The sequence below is a fragment of the Bombus bifarius genome, unplaced genomic scaffold (assembly GCF_011952205.1).
Source record: "Bombus bifarius isolate JDL3187 unplaced genomic scaffold, Bbif_JDL3187 scf7180000007984, whole genome shotgun sequence".
Taxonomy (NCBI): Eukaryota; Metazoa; Arthropoda; class Insecta; order Hymenoptera; family Apidae; genus Bombus; species Bombus bifarius.
The window spans coordinates 5,101,171-5,126,675 of record NW_022884367.1 but is presented as its reverse complement, the minus strand read 5'-3'; the positions used below and the strand labels follow the sequence as shown (position 1 = coordinate 5,126,675).

The 25,505-nt window shown below is 32.1% G+C and overlaps 1 protein-coding gene across 5 annotated transcripts in view; it reads right to left on the bottom strand.

The window, feature by feature from the left end:
- Positions 1-23: 23 nt before the first annotated feature.
- Positions 24-25,505, bottom strand: part of LOC117204904 — a 67,036-nt gene continuing 41,554 nt past the window's right edge. For all 5 annotated transcript variants that reach the window (XM_033442802.1, XM_033442804.1, XM_033442807.1 and 2 more), the window contains 3 exons: positions 16,461-16,554; positions 7,656-7,944; positions 24-1,929 (listed from right to left, as the gene is read on the bottom strand). In XM_033442802.1, coding sequence (XP_033298693.1) covers positions 1,762-1,929; positions 7,656-7,944; positions 16,461-16,554 — 551 coding nt within the window. In that variant the 3' untranslated portion in view covers positions 24-1,761. The remainder of the gene's footprint in view (positions 1,930-7,655; positions 7,945-16,460; positions 16,555-25,505) is intronic.

Here is a 25,505-nt window from a genome sequence, read left to right as displayed (position 1 = left end):
TGTAATTAAGTATACACGCATTATATCTTTTAGAATACTTTATTTGATATTGTTGTATTCAGACAGATTTTCACGAGGAAAGATCCAAGCTGTGGCAAAAAGTTTACAATACAAGTTTTGAATAATAATTATCAAGTGACTAGGTGACGGATGCAGCTCCATCAGTATTTCATCGTTTATAAAAATCGTAGGCACGTTATTGATTCTTAAACTATCCGCATCACGTTCAAACATTATGCCATCACATTCATGATAAACAAACAATGCAATAATATTATTTACATTCTAAAAAGTTACGATAAGGAATTAAAAGGTCGAGCCGTAAAGGAACGTTGGCGCTTACTGGAAAGTAATGCATTTTTTCCTTTCTTTTAAATGTTTACAATATATTATTTCTGTCTGCTTCACTCAGAATTATAAATTATCAATTTTACTGCATAAAACTGCAAGTGCAGAAAATACATCCAACATAAAGTCAAATAGCTTTGCTAAAATTTAAAGCGTGGCACGACGTTATACATAGAATTCTTTTGTTTGTTTAAATTATTATCGATTAAAATTTGACCATGTTCCAGAGACAAAGTATTGCTTGATACAACAATACAATTAAAATACCATATTAGTATATAGTTTGAGCTCAATATGAGCTGTCGAATGATATTAAGAATCTTAAATTGGCCTATGTTACAAGTATACAACAAAATGCTACGTAACTCCCATTTTTGAAGATCAGGGAATAATTCTGATTGGGTGTAACTTCTTTTACTAGCATTCTTTCATACCCTGTTCTTTTCCTTAACTTTCCCTGTTCTTTCCTGTGTAACATATTAAATTCCTCAAATTGTATGTACGAAGGAAAGTGCAGGTTCTTACTTCAACGATCGGCCATTATAAGAATTAAAAGTAGTTTCATACTTTCACTGCTTTATACATCTATTTACATGTAACAACAGAGCTGCCAAATAGGATGTAGAAGAAAAAGTTTTGGCAAGTCTGAAGGTTATAAAATTTCAGGTATACGTTAATACTAGTGATTTGAAATGAATTTGTTGCATTATTCATGAAAAAACGTATTCAAGAAAAGCTACGAGGTAACTCGTGTTGTCGTACTCTTTACGTTCAGTCTCATAGAGTTCTTGACGCCATTGTCCTATGTGTCAAAGCCCAGTGATTTTTTAATCTTTCGCATAGCCGAGCAATTAAATACGCGGGACAGTTGTTTCAAACTTTTCCTTCGTTTCGATTCATGGCATCTTATTAAAATACCCAACGATAAAACATCACAAAACCTATGATAATAGAATTTTTTCTCTCTGTACATCTCTGTAAATATTGCTAACATTATTTTATGCAATTATAATTCAGGCTATCATTATCCCAATCCTGTTTTACACAGAAATATTCAACATCAGAAGAGGGTCATTTTGTTTCTATACCTATGTATATCTTTAATGTGTCCGAAAACGCATCTTTAGGCACTTTTTGATATGTTTCGCGAGGGCTATGAACAATAAATTTCTGTTTTGTTTTACAATTCCTTTCGAAATTTCTCACTAAACGTTTTCACTTACATAAATGAATACATTTTTCACTTGTCTTTTTTTTTTATGAACTATCCCATTGCGCGTTCGTTTCCTTTTGCCTTCATAACTCGTGTCATCTCTATCTTTCTTGATATAATTATTATCTTACATAGAGGAAAGCATCGATTACCGAGGAAGGTTTGTAAAAATATAGACAACGGCGCATTAACGCTGATCGTCAATAGACGTAAATTGTTTTTAGTTGATCCTTCAGTTCAGGAGGAATGGCACAAGTCTCCGTCTCCGGCTTCCTTTTCACTAAGCGACGCCAGCGTCCCCCGATATTCTTACGGAAGCCCTTTGCAAATCCAGGCCTATCCGACGGTAATGCGTGTACAAGAGTATCCTGAAATACAATAATGCATGCAGTTAAGTACATGTTATGTTTTTCTTTTAATTTTACCGTTTTATTTTGAACTGGCTATTACACTAACCGGCAGAGGATTATATTTAACATTAGCATTTTAGAAGATTATACAAACTTTTTCTGTATTTTTAATCGTAGAATATGTTAGCACTGTTAGGTGGGAACCTTGAATATGTATAATGATTTATGTATAATAATAATAATTTTGATCAATATTTGGATAAATAAAATGGTAATATCAAAACATTGTATAACCATATTGTGTACAGTACTTTTATATAGATAGATTTCTTTTTTTAATAAAAATATTTATGAAAGCTGCTTGAATACACCAATCATTGCCTAGAAGTTGTTACAACGATTTTGTATATCTTTTGTCCGTTGAACTTGCTGTTCCAGGAATTAACCAAACGTGATATATTTAATGACTGAATACGTATTACGTTTTCTTAAATATTGGATGTTGATTTCTGTTGTAGTTTGAGACAATTTAAAACAACGTTTTCAAAGCCCATCAATGTTTCCTTTCAATATGAATATTATTCTTAATTACTGAAGATTAGTGTTCGTTTTGGAAAGAAATCTCTCATCATGAAGTTATATAATCAATAGAGCGTGTCATTGTTTAACAACGTAATAGACTAGAATTGAAACTATGTCGTTTTATTAGACATGATATTACGTCTATATATTATTATTTTATTCCCCACTGAATAACAGTCGTACATAGCACATAGCACATAAATGTTACTAAATAATCTCTTGATCACATTATTTAGAATAACTTGCGAGACAGAATGTTTAAAAATACGAGTAATAATTTAAGTATGTATAACAAGAATCGTTTGCTTATACTATATCTTAAGTGCGCTTGATTGTTTCAACTTGAAAAATAATCAATCAAATCCAATATGTCTTTGTGAGTTTCTTCAATTCTACTAGTTTACTCTACGTTCCGTATTGTTGAATTTGACGTTTGCAAACTTTAACAAATCTTTCGACAGCGGTTGAAATTTATCGCTTTTGATTGTTAGATATGGCGCAGCTTACAAAATATCTGATAGCCATGTCGTAGTCAGGCATACGAGTAACGAAGTAAGGCCACATGAGAATTACGACTTACGATATACATAATACGCAGCAATACGATTAGAGTGATCTATGAAGCATAGAAATAGACGAGAACGCGTCGACTGAAAAAGCAGGATACGTCGTGTATCCGGGTGCGATGTTACGAAACCGACCGACAGGATTCAGAGCTATGTAGAGCTATGTAGAAGCCGCGAGACGGAGAAACTACATACGACATACACTATCGTTCACAAATATCCAGACACTTTAGTTGAATTGTGGTAACCATATTTGAATTTAATCAAAGCGTGCAAATTAATGATGAATTGCGCAAGTTAATTCGTTTTACTGAGATTTCTAACCGCTTAGATATAATAATTTCGTTCCTAGGATTTTATAGGCTTGTTTGCACAATTGAATTAATATTATTAGCAAGAATTTAAATGTCACAAAATGCAAGATATGAGTATCAGAAAATTGCTTCATAAAATATAGGAACAAATTTAGTAGTAAAACAAATTGTTAGTTAATACATTATTCTGCAAGAGGTCTCTCAAAATAAATTCTTATAATATTTATCATTTTTATTATATATAATCTTTATAAGAATATAGATATTGTATTTTTGAGTAACAGATGATTCGAGATAACAAGTTGATACCTAAATGCAACCCTTGCAATCAACTGACTATAGAGTTAAGTTACTTATTGGAACACATGTCAATAACATATGTATCTTGTTTTTTTTTTATATATCACATACATTTTATATATCACATTTTTTATATATCACATACATTTACTGTTTAAATTAACAAATCAGGTTAGAACAGGTTTCTTAATCTAGCTTCAGAAATTAAAGAATCTAAAAATAAAGAGTTTGCCAAGTAACAAAATCGTTCCACAAGATTTGACAACGTTAAAGACAGTGTTAGTTTGCATATTGTCTTTTAAAAAACGCAAAACAATATTCTATTATTAATAAAAATATTACACACAACTGTAATTATTATAAAGAATACGATTACTGTAATTTTGTGAATAAAATATATCTTATCAAAAATAAGCAATGTGCGGATACTTTTGAACGGTAGTGTATTACGAGGAGGCGAACAGGAAAACCGTTGGACGGAGGTAGATGACCAGATATGTATGTATACGTGGGCAGAGGAAACTGAAATCCTCGTGTCCCGATCGACATTTAGAAACGAACCGCGAAAGACAGAAAGGTCGGGAATGAAAATATCGGTTCGGCGAATCGAGGCAACAGAATCGCAGGAATATTGCCAATATCGTCAAGGAGAGACGCATTATTTCACCGTCTACGAGACAGCTGCACCCTATGCCCGAAGTCCTGTTGCTGCTTGGCAAACGGTCGTGGCCGCCCACCTACGCTAAATTTAGAGCCAGCCAGAGGGGTAAAAGCGGGTTTTTAGGTGCGCCTATGCGTTCAAAACACCAAACATAGTGGCTTTCGCGGTTTGCCAGATGGAAAATTCAAAGTTGCGACAGTACCTACGTCCATATAATTTACCGATGGTACCATTCAAACACGTGCAATCATATTGTATATATATAATGGTCTTCGAGAATGTTAATCGAATAACACATGAATTTTGAATAAATATTAATGAATATAGTAGATAAAAGATAAGAAAAGAGAGTGGAAATTCAGCTTTAACAAATAGGTTAGAAATATTTGTTAGTGTCTAATAAGAAATAAGATGACTGGCGTATAACAGAATTTTTAACATAACTGAGACAAGGTTGCAAAAAAGGTGATTGATGTAAAAAATACGGTTGCGCTGTATAATATTCTAGGAAAGTCACAAGGTATATAAAACGTAGACGATGAATATAGTATTAAGGACAACAATGAATAACATTAGCAGTTAAGTTGCTCAACGAATTCAAATATTGGAACGTTTTTTCTCGTATTACTTAACTATGTATATGCGACTGACACGAACAGGATCATTACTTACCACCGTTATAAACTGGCAAATACAACGAAGATCTTAACACATATGAAATAAAGTTCAACTACTACCGTTAGCGTTACTATGCCTCTTATTATTTTAAATATACTGACAACCGAGGTCGTCTTGATGCTTTCTAAAATGCGATGAAGATTCGTATCGAGACTCGTGAAATTCAGCGAATGGCTAAGCGTGCCTCACAGAATTCTAATTGCGCGACAGAGTATGAAACTTGAAAATGTTCAATCTTATCTTTTTTCCACAAAGGACAGGCTTGCTTCGTGTACGTTTTTAATCGTACATAAGAAATTATGTACGTCATACGTAAGTATCTTATATCACAAGCATGGAAACTTATGTCATTTTGATCGTTTAGATAATGAGCGATTAGATTAAGGTAATTCCATAATGGGAGTAATTTAAGATTTCTAATTTGAAGAAACTTATACACAGTGATTCATGGAATCACGATTATCGTGATTATATTGGTACGATTTGAAACTTATATTGGTAAGATCTGAAAATGTGTACATAAACCACAAGATATTTCAAATATTTTATGCAAACACACTTTTTATAAAGATAACCAAAATATTCGAACAGTCAATCCTTCATCACAGTTAGTAAGTTATGATATTTAGTGACGCCATCTTTGACGCTAAATACACGTTTGAGATCACTATTCATGCTGTATATAAACTTTTCACTAAATGTATATTTGCAATAAATGGCCCCGTAATTTTCATATACATTTTCAGATTTGTTTCAGATGTTACCAGTGTAATATCATTGCAGCGTTAATGGAATTTCAAAATGCCTTGTATAACAAAAATTTTCCCTGGTAAGTGTTTGACTTTCGACCACTTTCGCGAGTCACTCTATATCTGCGATATGTATAGTGTTCGATTCTAGAATTGAAATTCGAACGAGACTTGGTGCTTAATATAGAAATACTGTGGCTATTCTTGTACGAGACACGTAATAGTATAGGGGTAATAGAAATAGTTCAAAAACTAGAAAAGATATGTACATATATATATGAGAAAGCAGTAGAGATTTACTGGTAAGTGGAGCATGAAACTGAAACATACGTGTCATAACGGCAACAAAGCAGAGCAAAAGTGGCAACGTTGCCGATTGTTTGGGATTTTTCTGGCGGCGAGCCTCGGACTGAGCCTCGACCTTACAACTCGTTTGCCAGGCCGTCTACTCGTATGCCTCGTCCTTGGACAATCGATAGCGCCATCGACTATTATTAATAACTACTTACAATTTTCAAAGGTCTTGCCATTACCAAGTATATCCTGGAGTGTTACCAGATATGTCTTTTTCAGTTATAATATATTATGTATAGCCGATGCATTATATCTACTATAAATAACATATTGCACAAGCTTTCATAATTTTATGGATGTAAATTTTAGCGAGAACCTACCACGAAATTATTAATATACTTGAAACTACAATACGATTGGCAATATTTTATGTAATATAGACTAAAGATAAATAAAATTGTAATAAATGTATTTAAAGTCTTGTTGTTAAGATACATATATATATATTGTAATCGTCGTCTCATTTGTATTTGTAACGAAGCATGGTGCATAAGAAGTTTTTTTTTAAATATTGGTTATTGAATTACGTTAATATTTGATGATTTGACGATATTATTTTATATGAAGTTCGTTATAAAAATAATATGAATTCATTCAAGGTCCAAGATCCACTTCATCAAGTTGACCAGATACAAGTTTCTAAGAAAGTTGTTTGAATTGAAGGTTTCGTAAATGTAAACGATAATAAAAATTGCAATAAAATTTTCACAAAAGTAATCTATAATCTCAATAAGTATAATATAGACCCTTTTGATAAAGTAAATATTGGTAAACAAGCAATGAGTAACATATTATAATAGTACATTTGATACCTTTTACTTTTATTAAAATATGCTCGAATTTTCGTTATTTTTTTTTCAAATCTTTCATCCTCTATCTCGTTTTTCAATGTAATTTTCGATTCATAATATTGATATCCAGTAAATAAAATTTCCAGCAAATGAAATGTTTTTAATACTACGGTATATAAGCAAACGAAGAGTAGTAACATGTATGTATGTATGTATGTATGAATATATACACAAGATCGATCAGTTCTAGAATACACAAGTATAGGCATAGCAACTACGATATACATAGTTTAAACCACTTTTTATTATCCTTCGAAACCAATGTACTTCCCACCAATACCTTGCTCCTTAATTACATTACTTAATGACATCCTGTATCATAATATTCTTCATTTAATTTTACCCGCTAAAAGATCAAGATACAAACAAGTTTTCACACGTAGCAACTAATTCCATAAAAAGAAGGATCGTTCTATTAACTTAAGTATTATACGAGTAATCCTGGTAGTCAGAGAATAAACCAGTAAAATCTGGTAATACTGGCTCTACTGGTTAGCGCAGCCAATGTAAGTATACAGAGAATATGGGCGAAGTTAGAAGGGAGAAACGCGTAGTCTTCATTTCGTTCAACATTACAAGTTCCAAGCAAGGAAAGAAAAGAAAAAAAAAGAACCACATGATGAGAAATAACAAAAAAGGGGGAGAGAAAATAAGAAAGTAAAAAAATAGGGTTTATACATAGTACTAACCTGGTCGTTGTACAACGTATACTGCGTCGGTGTATGAGGCGGTGGATAAGGAGGCGGAAACTGCCAGACGAATTGATCTGCCGGATTGACTGTAGCATAGACGTTATCCTGTTCAACAGCTGTACTGTTTCCCAGATCCGTCGATGTGGTAGTGACTGACGTCTGCGTGCAACAACCTTCACCAGGATAAGACGGTTCGACGATCGTCGAGACTGGCGATGTTGCTGTTTGAACTACGGTCGCTTCCGGATGTACCGCATTCGAATGATCCTCCCGTTTCCGCAATTTGCTACGGACAAGCCGAATGGCAATCATAGTCCCATTGCTCCCGACCATTTTTTTTTTCTGTTTCAGTCTCAGGTACAGCTTCGAGAGCTTCGCTTTAGTGGATTTCAAACTTTCGGAATTAATTTTTAAGCCGTTTATGTGCCGCGGTTCTCGAATGGTATATCGAGAACGCTTGTGCCGGCTTCCGGAGAAAAATATAAACCAAAACGTAGAGACCAAACGACCAGAACGCGTCTGTATTCTACACGAAATAAATATAACGATTTTTTCTTTATGGCAATTTGCCTCTTATCAGTCTATTGTTTCTCTCTCTCTTTCTCTTGTAGTACTTTTTATCCAGTTCTTACTTCTCACGTCTTCTATTTCTCTTTCTCTTCCTTCTTAAGCTTCTATTCCAGCATTGTGTCGCAAAGCCTTCGTCAGTTACAAGCAAAAGTATCACACGAGAGTGAAGTCTTGACTTAGGAAGTCCTGTTTAACTCCTCAATTCGATTACAGAGCACCCAATTGTACGGATATCAATTCGACGTTCTGCGCGACCTATTCCGGCCCACCTTTTAACTCATGCTATCGACGAAACACTTTGTACAATTCAGCTGTTCGTTCTCGTACGTTCACTCGACTAACAACGGCGACGCGTTCGATGACTAGTTTATGAAAGAATTCTTGACGTTGAACTGCGTTGCTAAGATTCGAATGATGACTTGTACGAGTAATTTAGCTTTCTTCTACTTGTTTCAACTAAGGGAAAAACCACCACCCGGCTTCTCTCACAGCCGAAGGGCGCGCGAGCTGCCAGAACTCTCCGAAAATTACCTCGTTTCGCTCATTTCAAAAGCCAACCGAGATCTGATAGGAACGATGCGGCGCGCGACGGTATATAATACCGTCTCGTGACGTCACGTGGACGCTGAGCCACGATTGGAGGTTGCCTCGAGCGTCAGCCAATCGGATCACTTACTGCGTGAAATTCGAACGGTACACGCTCGCTCGTTCACTCGAGAGCATTTCATTGTCGTCATTGCGGCCCCGGTTAGTTGTTGGAAAGGCCAGACGTGTGCCATGTATACGTTTTTAAACATAACCGTAGAACAAGGAGAATAACGTAATCGAAATATGATTCTAATGATTCTTTTTATATATAGTAAGTAGGAAATATTGCATAACGTTTTCAACACTTTACTGGAACCACATTTTGTACTTGTATCGATTATCATGAGAAACGAATTCGGAAAGTCGAAGTTTTTATTATTATAAGTAATATATTCTTAATTGTTATTGGTAGATCTTCAAAGTGTTTACTTCTATATTTATATTTCATTTAATTATATTTAGATCCATTTCTATTAGTAAAATTTCAATTATTCATTTTCTTTTGAATATACAAGGTAACTTATCAACTTTTAATTAATTATAAATTGTTTGACATGTAAGCAACATATACAATAATATTTGCATGTTAAATATGATAAAATGATATACGATGCAATGATTGTTTTTGTTTTGCTTGTATTCAATATTTTGACGGTATATCATGCTAACAGCGAACGTTTATTGAGATTTTTGCAATGAAAATTTTATTTTAGATAATGTTATATAGTTATATAAGATAAATTACACATGATTTGTAAATGCTAAATACGCGTTTTTTAATGCGGTTCGAGAGGTTACAAAATGTATTCGTAATTAATTTGACGAAAATGATGAGTTTTAATATCATTTTTATGTTAACTAATTGTTTGTTTAAATATATGCTTCAGATGTATTTATATTAGCTAATGCTCTTTTGATTTTCCGAAAAAATATAGCGTTTCATTTAAGTTGATCTTGGCAACACATTCGCTCACACAATACGGTATAGAGAAAAGCACGTGTCCTCCTTGAAATCACATAAATTTTGTTTTGTTTTGTCTTGTGTAACATTGTACGATATATAGCCTATAAATAATTCAAATTTATCGAATAAATCACCTTGTATAATGAAAGGTACCAAAATTTGGATTTTCCTCTTTAAAATGAACGATTTATATCTTTTGATAATAAATTCTCAATCGCTTTACTATTATCCTACCTTTTATGCTGAATTATTATATCAAGTAATATAAAATTAATGATAATTATCAAGATCCATATTACCATAAATGTTGCATACAATTTTGTGTTTTGTCAATCGAAGCCGTTGAACAAATATTTATGAATCTGAATAGATATATCATATATCTCGACCCACTAATCTGGTATATTGATTCCACGTATTTAAAATAAAGTGGCAAAATCCATATTAATAATACCTATTTTAAGTACTGTTTCCAGTGTTAATCCCAACTGTAAATGCGGAAGCAATTTCTCGTATGTGTAAGGTAACCTGTTACGCCGCGCGACTCTCTGCCTGGCCCAGGTCACACACCGCGGGCCAGACGGACACCAGAGGTCCGCTCGTCCGCACGGCGTACCCTCATTATCCTTAAGCACCGTCCATAAATCATAGATTTACGAGAAAAGGTCCTTTAAACAAAACAAACATCTGGTCCCGAGGAGTTTCTAAACACTATTGTCTACCACGGCAGGACAAGGGAAAGTTGTTTTTTGTCACGTACGCGGCAACTTTTCCCCCATTAATCACTTTCTCTCGAGGGCAATTAAGACCCTTCGTTTGAGCAATTAAAAACGAAGGCTAATCCCTCGCTCTCCTACATAACATCGGCACGAAAAAATTCCGAGGGTCCCGGGGACGGGACGGATCCTTAGCTTCGCTCCGAGACAGCATCGTCTCCCAGGGACAGTGTTTTTGCAACCTTCGAACGAGCAGCATCCTTCGAGCTGGCTCTCTACCAATCTCGTCTATACGCACCAGTGTAACTATCCTCGTTATAAATTGTGGAATAAACGGTGAAATATAACTTACTACTGTGTCAGATTCAATCAACCACCTCTGTTATCCTACCCGAAACAGGGGAACGACTACTTCGCGGCGTCGATTCACCGAATCGTAGCGAGAATTTACGCCTCTCGCTGACGCGTTTTCCTCGCGACCGCGTCTCTCCGCGAACGGTCGTAACATAACCTATCGGATACAAATTACAAAATTTTTTACTTTATTCCTGTATTTTTTATACTACTGTGAAAATATGCTGTCGTAATATAAATTACAGTGAAAAGTACTTTACAACTTTTTAAATCCCTGGATTAGTAATAATTTTAGATTAAATATGAAAAGTGTTGTCCTTAAAAAGAATTTTTTTTTCTAAATACTTGTTCTATCAAATGATACTTATTAACTATTAACGGAAGATATACAAGTTCCAGTTATATTTCATAAATAATTAATTTGTTAAACGGTTCATCTTCCAAAAAAAACTTTTTGTTACTATGAAATTACAAATTAATAGTAGAAATAAAATAAATGTGATATAATCTATTTGCAAGAAAACGAAACTGTATATAAAGAATAGGGAATTATCGAGTTAACTCGTATGTTCTTGTCAACAGGTTGAAGAACACACATAATAGACATCTATATTGTTGTTCATTCCGAGAATTGTTCTAAAAAAAGCTCGTATGTGATATTTTTATTGTTACGGGGAAATATTGATCATGTCTTGTATGCCTTGATTTTATCTTTTGATCCTTCTGACGAATATGTTCCTCATTAAGGAGTGGCAAACAATTCTTTAGCAATCCACACGAATGGTTGGCTTATACATTTTAGGCCATTAATGTGGTCTGTTTGGCTAATGTTGAAATTTAACCTGACACTACTTAAGTAGACGCATGTCTAGACAGAGCAGGGGTAGTTTGATGGGTGTATTCGCGTGCTCTATTTAATTAGTATCTATTTTTGTCTCCTGGGCGTGTACATAGATTGTTACTTGCGATTACATTACAAAACTAACTGAATCGATAATAAGTGTATTTACATTTACCTAATCCGGTTCATGGTCGTTGTGACCACCTTATTCGTCGCCATATTAAAAAGTAGCTTTAAAAGTTAGAAAACATGTGCATATCATAAGATTACCTCTTTAAAATTGAATTAAGATACATATTTTGATACTGTACGTATTATATATAATAATCATATTATGATAATAAATAGACTACGAATTTTTATTGAAACTCATATTTCCGTGAACAAAATCAAAGAAGTAGAAGCTAAATAGAGATTTGCTTCATCATCCAAATATCCAAATAGCAACTAGACCGTGAATTTTTATGCATTCATGTAGAATTTCAAGATGCAAAAATGTATGGAATGAACGTATCAGTGAAAGTGAAAAAATCTCTGCTTACGTTTCATTTCTTTAGTTGCGGTCATAAAAATGTGGATTTGCACAAATATTCGCAGACTAATTATAACAAATACTTCATTTTGAATAATTCCTATATCTGTACATTTTTGCATGTTTAAATATCCCATAAATGCATAAACATCCGCAGTCTAGTAATAAATATATGTTTGTAAAATAAATGTTACTACATACATTACGTGTACATGTATGTTATTCTATACCAATGTAATTAAAAGTTAAGTGTATAGTTTGTACAGTTTTATGAAATCGATATTCAATTAGTCATCTATATAAACGGATGTGTAACAATTACATATTTGTAAATGTTAAATTTCTTTTTCTTTTTATGTCGGTCTGCTATCATTTGTACATGTAGTCCAATCTTTTCTGTCGTCATGATAAAACTTGACTCATCCTATCATTATCATTCAGTATCGCTGTTCTAATGAACAAGATGATTGATATTGTAGCATATCTTTGTAGTACCTTATAATTGGAAATTCACGTGCTGTCCATCATTAAATCATTATATAAATATGCGAATTACGCGTGTTTCTGTAATGAATAATATTTTATATAGAAAATAAAATACGAATTTTTCTGAGTAAAACACTCAACATAGAGATCTGATAGATAAATTCTGATATAAGCGTTTTAAGTAAATTTTTGACTTTATAGCTTGATTTCTATTTATAAATATGAGATTGATAAATAAAATTTATATGTTTCTTTGAAATTTCAACAAATTATAGAATATCAATGTGTATTTAGAAAATTTCAAATGTTGAAAGCTTCATATGTTATGTGATATTAAGTATGAATAGAAACAAAGAGGAAAAGTGGACCATGCGTATGACACTTAGTAGGTAGCTAATTCCATTTTTTATTTTGCTTTTATTCGACAAACACGTTCTGTCTTAAATAATATACACACTTTCCACTGAATGACTGATTTGATACATATATCGAGTTTCATTTCTATTCAATAAAAGTGCGCTTTTACTGCACTCGCGAAAGTTATGCTCCTAATTCAAATTTAGACCTATTTTCGCGATGCCTTAGATAAACTTCAAACTGAAAACTAGCAGAATAATAAGCAAAATAATGGGAAAGAAAATTCATAGCAGATTTATATTTTGAAAATAAAGTTTCGCTGCAATTCGATACTAATATAATTCGAATTATTATATTCACATGATGAAACAAAGTTTTCACTTTGATAATGGGTGAAAGATAAAACAAAACTCTCTTACACGTTCTTTGTGAAACTGTGCTAATTGTGTCAATGGGCAATAATGAGATTAGCTTAATATAATAAGACAAATTATATATTTTAAGTATCTAATTTAATTAACTTGGAAAAATTCTCTGGAGGAATAATACACACTGGAATTCATCAGTGGAAACGGTTAAACGCAATTTGTTAGCAAACATCAAAATTAACATTAAAATTCTTTAAAGATGTATTTTTTCATGTTACAAAACACCCGTTAATTGTACCATATCCTCTATGTGTCAATTCATGAAATATTTAAATGAATTTAACAAATGTTTAACGAATGATAATTTCTAATGTGCGTATTTTATGTTAATTAACGGATATACGTAACACTGTTTCATAGAAGACCTAATAATCGTGAGAAACTGTAAAATGAGTCAATCGGCTAAAATCAGTGAACAGATCCTACTGCGCATGTCATAAAAGCTACAAAACATGCTTATTTTGCCCTTGTTTATATGGAACAGTTAGTTTGTTTTTAAATGTTATTGACGTCGATAATGATAAACTCTTTTCATTAGTGGTATTACTGTGCGGACTTGACATTTCTTCAGTCATTGTATCGCGAGTTGTTTGCCATATTCATACGTAAGTATACAAACACGTATAATAGTAAACACCTATTATTAACTTTATTTATAATATTTACTGTATAAAAGCTATAGTTAAAAATAAACAATTATGCAATTGGTACGATAATTTTAATATAAAAGATTAGAAATACTAAAAAAATTACATAACATGGCAAAGAAAATGGTAAATTGATTTTTGCAATAGGATTAATTTTCAATCTTTGTGAAAATTGATCATTGTGATGAATGTTTCGCTCAAACTCTCTGTGATATTGAATAATTTCTGTGATATTGGAAGTGATTTGATCACTTCCAACTTGTTCGCGTTTATGTAACCGGAAATTACTTTTCGTACATCTTATGGCATTTGTCAGTATATAGTATGTACACATATACTGTTTATAAGGATGACAAATTCCGATAAAAATTTCATTTACTTAATTACGGGACAACATATAGGAACAGGAACACTTTATACTATCAACAATAAAACAGACGATCATCTTTACACAAGCTACACACACCATTGTTATCCAGATAAAGAGAGAGATAATAAAAGTTGCTTCACTATCACAGGCACAGAGAAAATTTTCAACGAAAGCGTATTGCAATGAAGTTCCTGGATTCTAATCTCGAGATAGAATTTTGTTCAAGTGAAACTAGCGAAAATACGAAGAAAAATATTTTTATCGACTGCAGTCTGGATACATGGAGAAACCTTTCCGTCTAATCTCGATCACAATGCTGTTGGACAGGAAAACTTACAGTCGGATAAATCCAAGATAAAATCCTTTATTGGGATTTAAAGCGAAATTCTCTTACAGATTATCAGATTTCCACATTTCATCCACGCGAGTCTGCACGTGATTCACGAATTTCCGATTCCTGTTAAAGCACGCGACGAACGATCATATTATTACGGCATCTGGTACGTCTAATGCGCAATTATTTCATGTTAACGTCATTTCGATTATTTGAAAAATATGATAGATTTTGATTGCTAATGAGCTAGTTATGCATTCTTATAAAAATTGGATAATGTTTAACATTTTGCTGCAATTCTATTGTAAACTCATTTCGCCCGCACACATTACTTCGCATTATTAATAGCGCACAAGATATTCCGATCTAAATAGCTAATTAATTATACGCGAAGTACGTTAAGTCACGATAATTCGCTCGTTCCGAAATCATTTGTAATAATGTTGAATTGTGTGAGTCAGATTTTCAAATGAAAACCCTGATTCACGCTACGAAATGTAAAATACAGGCTATTCATACGTTATCAGAAATTTCATTGAATAATTAGCATTGCTTTGCTTAGTTCTACTTTTCAAGTCAAAGTCTAACTCTAGATAGTGTTACTAAAAAATGCACGAATTAAGTATTGATATGACAAGCATCGCTTTAATATCTTCGTTCGAATTTATTAAAACGTTTTCGATTGAAATTCCATATTCCAGGAAGCTATTACAAACGAATTGCCTTATAGAAAGAAATTGTACTTATGGTTAGCAACCGACTTCATTTTCTTTTAACTTCAAATAAAAAAAACATTTATACATTTAATTTCTAAGGTGGATCACCTTGCACGATAATACATTCATTTCCTTGATCATTAACGTTTAACGAGTTTTAATCACGTTATTTAATTAAGTTTTGTACATGTATCGCGATATATGCATCATATACGGCGTTGCTTTCTTCTTGATAAATTTACGCCGACACTACAACGTAGTTATACACATGTTTGCATTCGACAGCAATACGAACTACGTAAGTATATCGTTACTTGGTGGCGAACGTGCGAGAAAGAGAAACAGAGAGATGACCTTAATTGGATAGAGTTTTAGTTGATGAATACACGCTATTTGTTGATGCATGTTCAATAACACGCGATTAATGCTTGAAAGGACTGTTGAACTATATCCAATTGTGTACTTTCTATTTTTAATATTTTATGCATTCTCTATTTTCCTTCTTCCTCTGTTGGCTTTTTTTATAGTTTACAACTTCGCTCCACTGATTTATTATAACGTTTGTTATCCTTCTCATCCATTTTTCATATTGTATGTTTTCCAAAGAAGCTCTCGAAGACGTTGTACCAATATACGTAACTGTTATATATATTTTATTTTTGTATCGAAAACTAAATTATTAGATGTAAAAGATTAGTCTTTTTTTATACATAACATACTACAAGATATTCAAATACCGTTTAGTAATCATTTACAATATACGTATATTATTGTGATGTATTATATGTATTAATAAACTCTAAGAGATTTGGAAAATATTTTGGAAAATGCAAAATATTTACGTTGTCGTATTCTAAGATATTAAATGTTCTTTAAAATATTAGTATATGTTTTATTACCTGATCGTTACAGCAAGGAGAACGATGATGACGCCGACTAATAGCAAAGCGATCAATACGCCACATATCATGTACACGCTGTCGACAGGAGGATCTGCATAAATAAAAATAATTATATTTTATTATTAGTACGTCCGAAATATCTAATCGTATGAATACAATGGATAGAACGATAATTTAGAGAGTGTCACTGCTTTTTTAATTAACAAATGCATTTATCTTTATTATTGTTGAAAACTAAAAACAGATTCCTTTGCATTCTATTTAACTTCTCATTTCCATAGTATTTCATTATTTCGCATAATCTCATTTCATTTCTTATATACTACAAGGGTTGCAAGTATCCTGAAATAAAAATATACTTTTATGACATCATTTTATCGTTCGTCAGAATGACCAGCGATGTTCATTCATCCCTGGATGTTACCTTCGAAAGCTGTCTCGGTATTATAAATCAATACACATATTATAACGGTATAGTTGTATATGACGTCAAATCTATATGACGTTAGATTTTTATGACGTTTTAAGTAATGACGTCGTTAATTCATAAACATTAAACTTAGTTATTGTAACTTTGCTTGATGTATATAGGTACATGGTTAATGAAAACAGGAATTATATACTTATAATCTTAAGATCTTAATCTAAAGATCTCGGTATTTATAGATAACTAGTGTTTTTGATAAAGTTATATTCTCAAATATACTAAGGATTTGTAAAAAAAAAATCTTGTTAAGCGTACATTGAATTCAGAGTTTTTGAAAATCTGTTATCTAGCTAAATTGATCCTTAACCTCTAGTAAGAGTATTTATTATATCTTTGAGTAAGGGATTAGTTAGGAACTAAGTCGCTGTCTTTTCCATCGTTACCTTGTTATTGAAAAAGATTCTTATAATACGACAGATACCAATCGACGCATCCATATAATTTTTAAATAGCTAGCAATAAATTATCGTCCGTTAGCATTGTTTCTACGAGATAAGTAGTTAGGTATATAGTTAGGTACATGGCAACAAGTATGTCTCTTAATGTCTCAGCCCCGAGGTTCTGCAACCCCGGGCTTCCTAACTGATGTTACAGGTAATTTTCCTTTCTAGCATTCACTAACAAGGGTAGTAGTATGCGTAGATGGAGTGTACACGCAGGTTGGGGAAAGTTCTTCCCTCTTGTTAAAGGTCGTCCGACAAATTACCTACTTGTCTTCTCCGATACAAAATTTTATGTGCCTTCTGTGATATAGGCTTAGGATTAAGGTTGGGGTACTGTATAATGTGCTTGTATGTGCTGTATACTGGTTTTAGGACGTACAGAAAATCGGATAGTAAGATTTAGGGGATTTATGTACAGTGTACGTATTAAGCATTTTTCAACGAAAATTCCTAAGTTGGAAGGGTCAAACCTAAAGAAATCTATTACGCTGATTCATCAAAGTTATCTCTGAAACTATTCGAAATATAATATTATTATGAATCTATTTTACAAATATTTTCATAATTCAGTCTTTTAATTGGAAAAAAGTTTCATTATCTTCAGCATACATTACCTATATTGCCAGTTGCAAGTATGGCATTACTGTCAGCTACATCTAAGGCAAACACTACTGTCTGTGTATTCATGATTACTGCACCGTGCTACTACAAATATATTCTGATGATTCAATCCACTAGTGAGGAACAGTAGAATTGATACTAAGTAAAGCGTGTCATTATTTATAAACACGAAGAACAATTAAAATTGTAGACGTTTTGCAGACACGAGTCTATTCATAAATATTTTTAGTAGATAACGATACGTTTCTTATAGCTTTTACAGTAATTTATGGAAGCTATTAATAACTTTTATATCACACATCTTTACTTTATGAGCATAGAACATTTTTTTACGATATTGGTATATTTAATACATTCTTTAGATAGTCTAAACAAATACAAAAAAATTATAAAGTATACAATAACGGTATAAAATGTCTACATTATACTTGAATGTCAACGGATTTATCGATCGACACAACTCAACCACAGGAGTTATAAAAATGGTCAACCTTCCCCGATGAGGAAGAATTTTTTTATAGCTTGACGCAGCTGCATTCTGCAAGCACTTTATTTTCCCATGTTCATAAATAATTCTTTTAATAGTTCTTTAATATTTCCTTTTAAGAAAAATATAGATGATAGGAAAATTCCAACTTTAGAAACCCATTCGCCAAACTCTGCCTTCTGAAAACGAATTTTGATACGAACTAGTGTAAGTTAACTTATTTTTCTTATGGTAAACTAGGTGGTAAGCTACGATAGACTTAAATACTTTGATACTAATTAATGAGTGTATTCAATATACAGAGTGGTTGGTAACTGGTGGTACAAGTGGAAAGAGGGTGATTCTACGCGAAAAAAGGAGTCGAAAATATAGAATAAAATTTTTTTTTAATTTTTTTTTAATTTTTCCTTCGGGACAACGATCTACAGTGAGATCCGTTATAACGTGATAAAGTGCACGTGTACCGAACGAAAATTCAAAGACGATTTTCTCGAAAACAAAGCCTCAACCAAAAAATTTTTATTCTATATTTTCGACTTCTTTTTTCGTGTAGAATCACCCTTTTTCCGCTTGTACCACCAGCTACCAACCATCCTGTATAACCATCAGAACGTCGCAAACAATGCAGTAATTCATAACTACACGCGATTAATGTTATTATAATACATCGCTGTATATATGTTTTATTGAAAGGACAAACGTCCTCTGGCAAACAATAATCCATAAAGAAGACTTTTTTTGAGAGAGAATAAATTAATCTACAGAAATGCGCGGAAATCTGACAGTGACGAATTAGTGATGGATCAATGCAAATATTTTCGATCGACATTTAATACAACGTATCGGAAAGGGTATTTCACCATTTAGTACGATTTAAAAGTAATTCCATTCCGTATGTCCTATTTCGAATAGCTATTAAATGTTATTGATCTTTCTATCTTTCGCTTCTTAGAGTGATAAGGGTAAGCAAGGATTATGATAACATTTAGCACGTATTAAAGCATTCAAAACAAAGCCAGATCATTCGAATGGGAGCTTTCTTTTTACTTAATAGGAGAAGTAGCTCTGTCCTGCTACCGATGATATTGGGTTGGTCACAGAAATATAGCAATCTTTGTAGCTGTCGGTATTAACTTTTATTGTGTATGTGATGGATTTGAAAGATTATTCGTTATGATCGGATAATCTATATTTCTCTAAACCTTCGCCATCGATCATTTATTAAACTAAGTAATTAAAAACGTATGAAATTGATCAGACGAAAAAGTATAGTACATCGTTCATTTTAATTTTTGATCAAAATATTTTTATTTTAATAGATACTGTCCAGTAAATTGTTTTATAAAATTATTTGAAGGAATTTATCATTCAAAAACGCGAGGGACTTTTCGATTAAAGCTTTTGAATCTTCATGGAAATAAATTGCGTATATTTATTATAAATAGAATGTTTCGTCTTCAAATTTTCTTTAAGCTTTGCTATAAACTTCTCAACAATCCAATATTAAAGAACAACATTTCTTTTTATACATATGGTCGTAGAAAGAAAATTCTATTTTTACATCTTTTAACGCATAAATTTCTAATGCTATAATCGTAACAACAGGCGTAAATTGTATTCTCCAAAGAAGAGGTTTACTGTGTATTTATATCCTATTTTTATTGTGATTTAATCAGTTCGATATATAACGTCTGTCTGCGTGTACTAATTTACATCTGAAAGTTTGGTTTATTCTTATTTATGACCGAGTAATTACAGTGACTGGTTATTTTCATTGAAATGATGAGGCCATTTTATCTCGGATTAAGCGGTTAGCAGATAGAAAGCCTATAAATAACTCTATTTGCATTTCTGTCCTTGTACTTAACATGAACGTAATATAAAATTGCAACAATTTTTGGAAAGCTGATAAAAATATGAAAGATTATTTGTCTATTTATAATCCCAGATTCTTTCTTTTTTTATTATCTATCTTCTTGCTATAATCTATCTATCATTATAAATGAATATATTTTAATTTTCATATTAAATTCTTCTTCAACTATAAACAAAAATTAAGTTCAACTAAAGTAAATAATTGAATCAACAAGCTTATACCGAGAGAGATTATAAAGAGAATTTGTTATTTTATATTCTATAACATTGAATGATGAATCATTTTTAAAAACTTAAAAGTATAGACCGTTTCATCAATTTTCATTTGATTACCTGATCATCTTTAGAAAGAGCTAACAATATGTAGAAACAATTGAGATAATAAGACAATGAAGTGATTATTATTTCCATGATCGTCTCAATTTGACACAATATTCGAGTCTTGACAAGTGTTCTATGACGATGAAGACGCACATTTGTTGTCAACACGTGATGAAATACGTACGGATATATAATTTATATTGAAACATATTGCAATTTGCATATGTAAGTACCGTTGCTTGACAACTAACGCGAATTTAAGAGCAAGATTATCGAGAGCAGATGCCCCTTTGTATTCAGCAGATCGTTGGATGTAAACAACGCTATTTCAACCAGCCTGAACGTGAACAGTTTAGAACCATTTATCCGCAGCGCGAAGGAACCTTCTGACGCAAATGTATAACTCTTTCGCGCCATAAAGACGCTTATTGGCCAAGATTCAAAGTACACACCAGGAACCGTTCGAAAAATTACAATGATTCAAAGACATTTATTTGTCAAAAAGAAAAAGAGGAAGGAGCAAAAGTTGTGTTAACTTACGCTCGACAATGTTCACGGGTAGCTAAATTTTAAAAATTAAGAAAAAGTATATAGAATTAATTAGATAAACTTTCATTTTGATTATGTACATACACAGTTGGTAATGTTAAGGACTTGAAATTATTTTATTTCTCCGTTTTCTATCTTTCATTTTCTACTCTGTTATTATTGATTACTAATTAAACAAGTTTATTTCTATAATGGATATAATCTCTCTCAATAAAATCGTTTTATCCCCCTACACAGTCACAGATTTATAAATTGTTATAATAATAGTAAACTTTGGCTTGATTTGAATTGAAAATTTTTCTCCATCTGTTACGGTCGATGTATCTGATGCCATTTTCACTTATTGTTTATTCAAATATATTGCACATGTCTGAATTTAATGTTAATTTAAGTATTAATGTCACGTGTTTACGTATTTTTAGTTAAGCTATTATATAATATCACGCTATTAAGATAATCCATAGTTTTATTTGGTGTACTAAAGGAAAAGTGGAACGAGATAACGTAAGGTTAACATAAGTTTAATTATCAAGAAGCCTAATCATGTTTGTGAAATTTAACTTGTACTTTCCTTCAAGCATAATTACAGGATATTTGTAACAATTAGTTTCAATTTTTTTAATTAATTTGATATTTAATTGAAAAGTTATTTGGTTCTGAAGTTTACCGAAAAAAGTAAGGTATTCAAAATTTTTAGTCAATAATATACATCACAGGGATCAGAAACATAGTGGCCATTTCGCGTCAAATATTCTGTATACTAATATCTAGAGTTTTGTTCAAATTGAAGTAGAATATGTTGTAATTCAAAACAACAAGCCATCAAAATTATCAATTCTTACTTGTACAAAAATTACTCTCGCAAATAAATTTTTATCTCCATTATTTATTACGTACCATGAACTTTGCTTTCTTTTTTGTTTTAATTTTAAAACACTATCTTTAATCAATTTTCTACTGTACTCCTAAAATCATTTTTGCAATACAAAAATGTTCAAGATATTTTTATTTTACAAACCCAAGTCCCGATTCAAGGCTTACAAAATTTGTAAGAAATATTTTCATATTCTCTCATTTATTCTCTTTAAATTAACCTTTTCCAACTCGTGAGTATATTAAAATTATGTGCTAGGAAAACACTTTGTGCGTAAGCGTATGACTCAAACTAGGAAACTGCTATTCCATTGTCTACCTCGCGCGTCTACCTTGGAGTTTTCAAAGAGTTTTCAAAACCCATGAACAAGGAAGCTAATCGAGCCTATCTAGGAAACTAAAAGGGAAAAAAAGTTATGCGCGTGCCATACTCAGAGGAGGAAGGTCGTACACAAAGAACATTGAAGGAGACAAATCAGTGAGACAACTAGACGCAATTTCACTTATGTCTTATCTTTTCGTAATCAGATTCTGTTTAATATCGCTAGAAATTAAACAAAGATCGTATATTTATTAAAAAGAAGCTAGAATTACGTATTACCAAACAGATTCTAAATATTAGGAATCCTAGGTAAGATGACTCATCTCGCATAAAATAGCGTTTAATAACTTTGAGAAGCAAAATGTTATTACATTACGTTACAGTGAAGTACGCACATACATTTTCAGTACAAGTTGCTATTTAAGGGATTGTGCTGTATCATTTTTTACGAATTCTTTCAAACAATTTATAACATTTTGCAATTTCTTATAGTATCGAATGTTTATCTCAATTATTTGATTACAAAAGTCTAATATTTTCATTGATCACTTTCTATTATTGATTTTCTTTGTTAGGGTGAATGAATCGTTTGACGTTGATGTTTGCATTTCACTGGAATTTTAAAGAAATTATTACACAATATATATGTAATTACCTATTTGTATCTTTGCAATTCTTTAAAATTATTTGTTCTCCTTGAAGAAATCTTTTAAATATGAGATGCAGAAATATTTCGAAAGTAAGCAGTAATTATCTTTCTTTGCGAACTACTTTCTTTGGTTCACTTTCGGACCAAATCGTGATTTTCAATCATAACTCGTTTCTTAAGTTTGGAGAAAATATGAAGAATTATAATATACAAAAAATACAGGTCGTTGACTGACCGAGAATGTTTCGTAAAATATAGTTTGAGAGTACAATAGAATCTGGCTGAACCAGATTGTTGTGAAAATCCGTTTGTTAGGTTTTTGTGGTGTTATGTCAGTCCGAATGGTAATAAATCATAAACTTTAAACGTTTCCCGTCATTTCCAATTTATGATTCAAATTTTCACGAGATCGAATTTCGCAGATTTCCCGTCTTATTGACGTCAAACGTCACGTAAATATCACGTGCTAGATTCGTGGCATCTCGATGCTATACCACGGAAAGTTTCTTCAATTAGAAACCGATTGATCGACTTCATGGAGAGTTACCGCCTTAAGCTATTTTCAGACGTCGTGCCGCTTAGTTTAGCGATTAAGCGAAAATAGAATTACAGTTATCGAGTTTGATAGAGATCATTGCTCTAACGAATGTATTCACTATATTAAATACCAACATATCGAGAAATTAATTGTACAATATATTTTCCAGGTGATGGTTAGTTCATTCGTGATAATGAAATTGCTTACGGTTTACAGTGGCTCAGGAAGTATTGCAACACTTATCATGGAAAACTTAGATAGATGTATCGTATGTACTATATAAGACTCAAAAATATTCTATCACTAATGAATGTCATGACTTTTATGTATATCTTCAAATAAATTTATAATTATCGATAAGTTTATAATTGTTAATGATTTATTATTATGATGGTCGTGTCTCGTTATAGTGGCAATAAAATTTTTTAATGTTTTCTATAACAATCATAATATACTCATAAAAGTTTTTCATAAATGTTCAAATATTTTCGTGATTTATATGTATATAAATGAAATTTATCTTGTACTGTGAAATATGTAAAAATAACAAGGTCAGTGAGATTAGTATAAAAATACAAAATAATAATTGTTTAATATTGTAAGATGCTCATTCGCTGTTCAGTGTAGCCTCAATCTTCTAACGGTTAAACATCCTCGATCTACCAACCAATCCTAGGATTCCACGAAAACACACCCTCGAGATACGTTCCCTCTTCAAACCGTATAAATAGATCTCATTCATTGAAAAATAGATAATATGAAACATCATGTGAGTCATATTCTAAAGATCTTACTCTCTTGTCAGTTCGGTTACTGCCATATGTTTATTTTTCCTTAACTGTTAACCGGGGAATCAAGTTAACTCATCATTTGGATTTCCAATCTCTTGGATATAATTTCTTTATTTATACTATCCTTGCTTTTCTGTCTGATACCTTCTTTCATTACAAGTTGAGTTCATTACCACAATAAATCTATCTTCAGCTGAAATTTAATTTTCTCGAAAACGTAGTTTCAAATGAAAACAATCTTATTCCGAATTTCCGTCGTATTTTCGCGTGGAGAATAACTTTTCGTGTATTATCATATATGCTGCCACACCCTATGTAAAGATTCTCCGTGATTTTCCGCAAGCTTTTCGATTTAATTAGAAAAGGTTACATCCTTGGTCATCCGATATATCAGACGGTATCATCTTTAACGTTTAATGTTAACATTAAGAAAATATAGCCCGGAAAAGGTTAGGATCAATGGTGCGCGATGTGGATGCTGATAATAGTATCGCTTAAAAATCGATTCATAACAGACTGTGTGAAAATACGTTACGTGTCTGCGTAAACGCGGCAATGATCGATACGACATTATAACGACGTCATTCTTTGCGACATTTTCTAACTTTATTCATACGGTTTTGAAAAATTAAAAGACACACACGTGTGTAGTTCCTAATGGGGACATTAAACGCACTGATTGTAACATTATCGCTGTAAATTCAATAAAGAACAAGACGTTAACATATTCTGTCAATTATGAATCACTATACAACAGTCGAACCAATATTTTCCAAATCGGCGAATTCAACAAAATGCTTAGTCTTAAAGCTTCTTTCGCTTTAGTCGAGTTGCCTGAATTCGCAGAGGATTTCACGAAAATTTTAATTCATTCAAGGGAATTGGAAAGGCACAACCATTAAATTAAAGAAGGAATTCCAAATTCGAATTTTCCAATGAAAGAGCTTCGATGCGTATAAACGTGAAATAAATTAATTCATGAGCTAATCGCAAAAGTAATTGTAACGTGAGCTAACTTCTTTCTCTGAAATAATTGCGTCGGATTAACGATAGACACTCTTTTAATAACCCATTAATGTAAGGTCA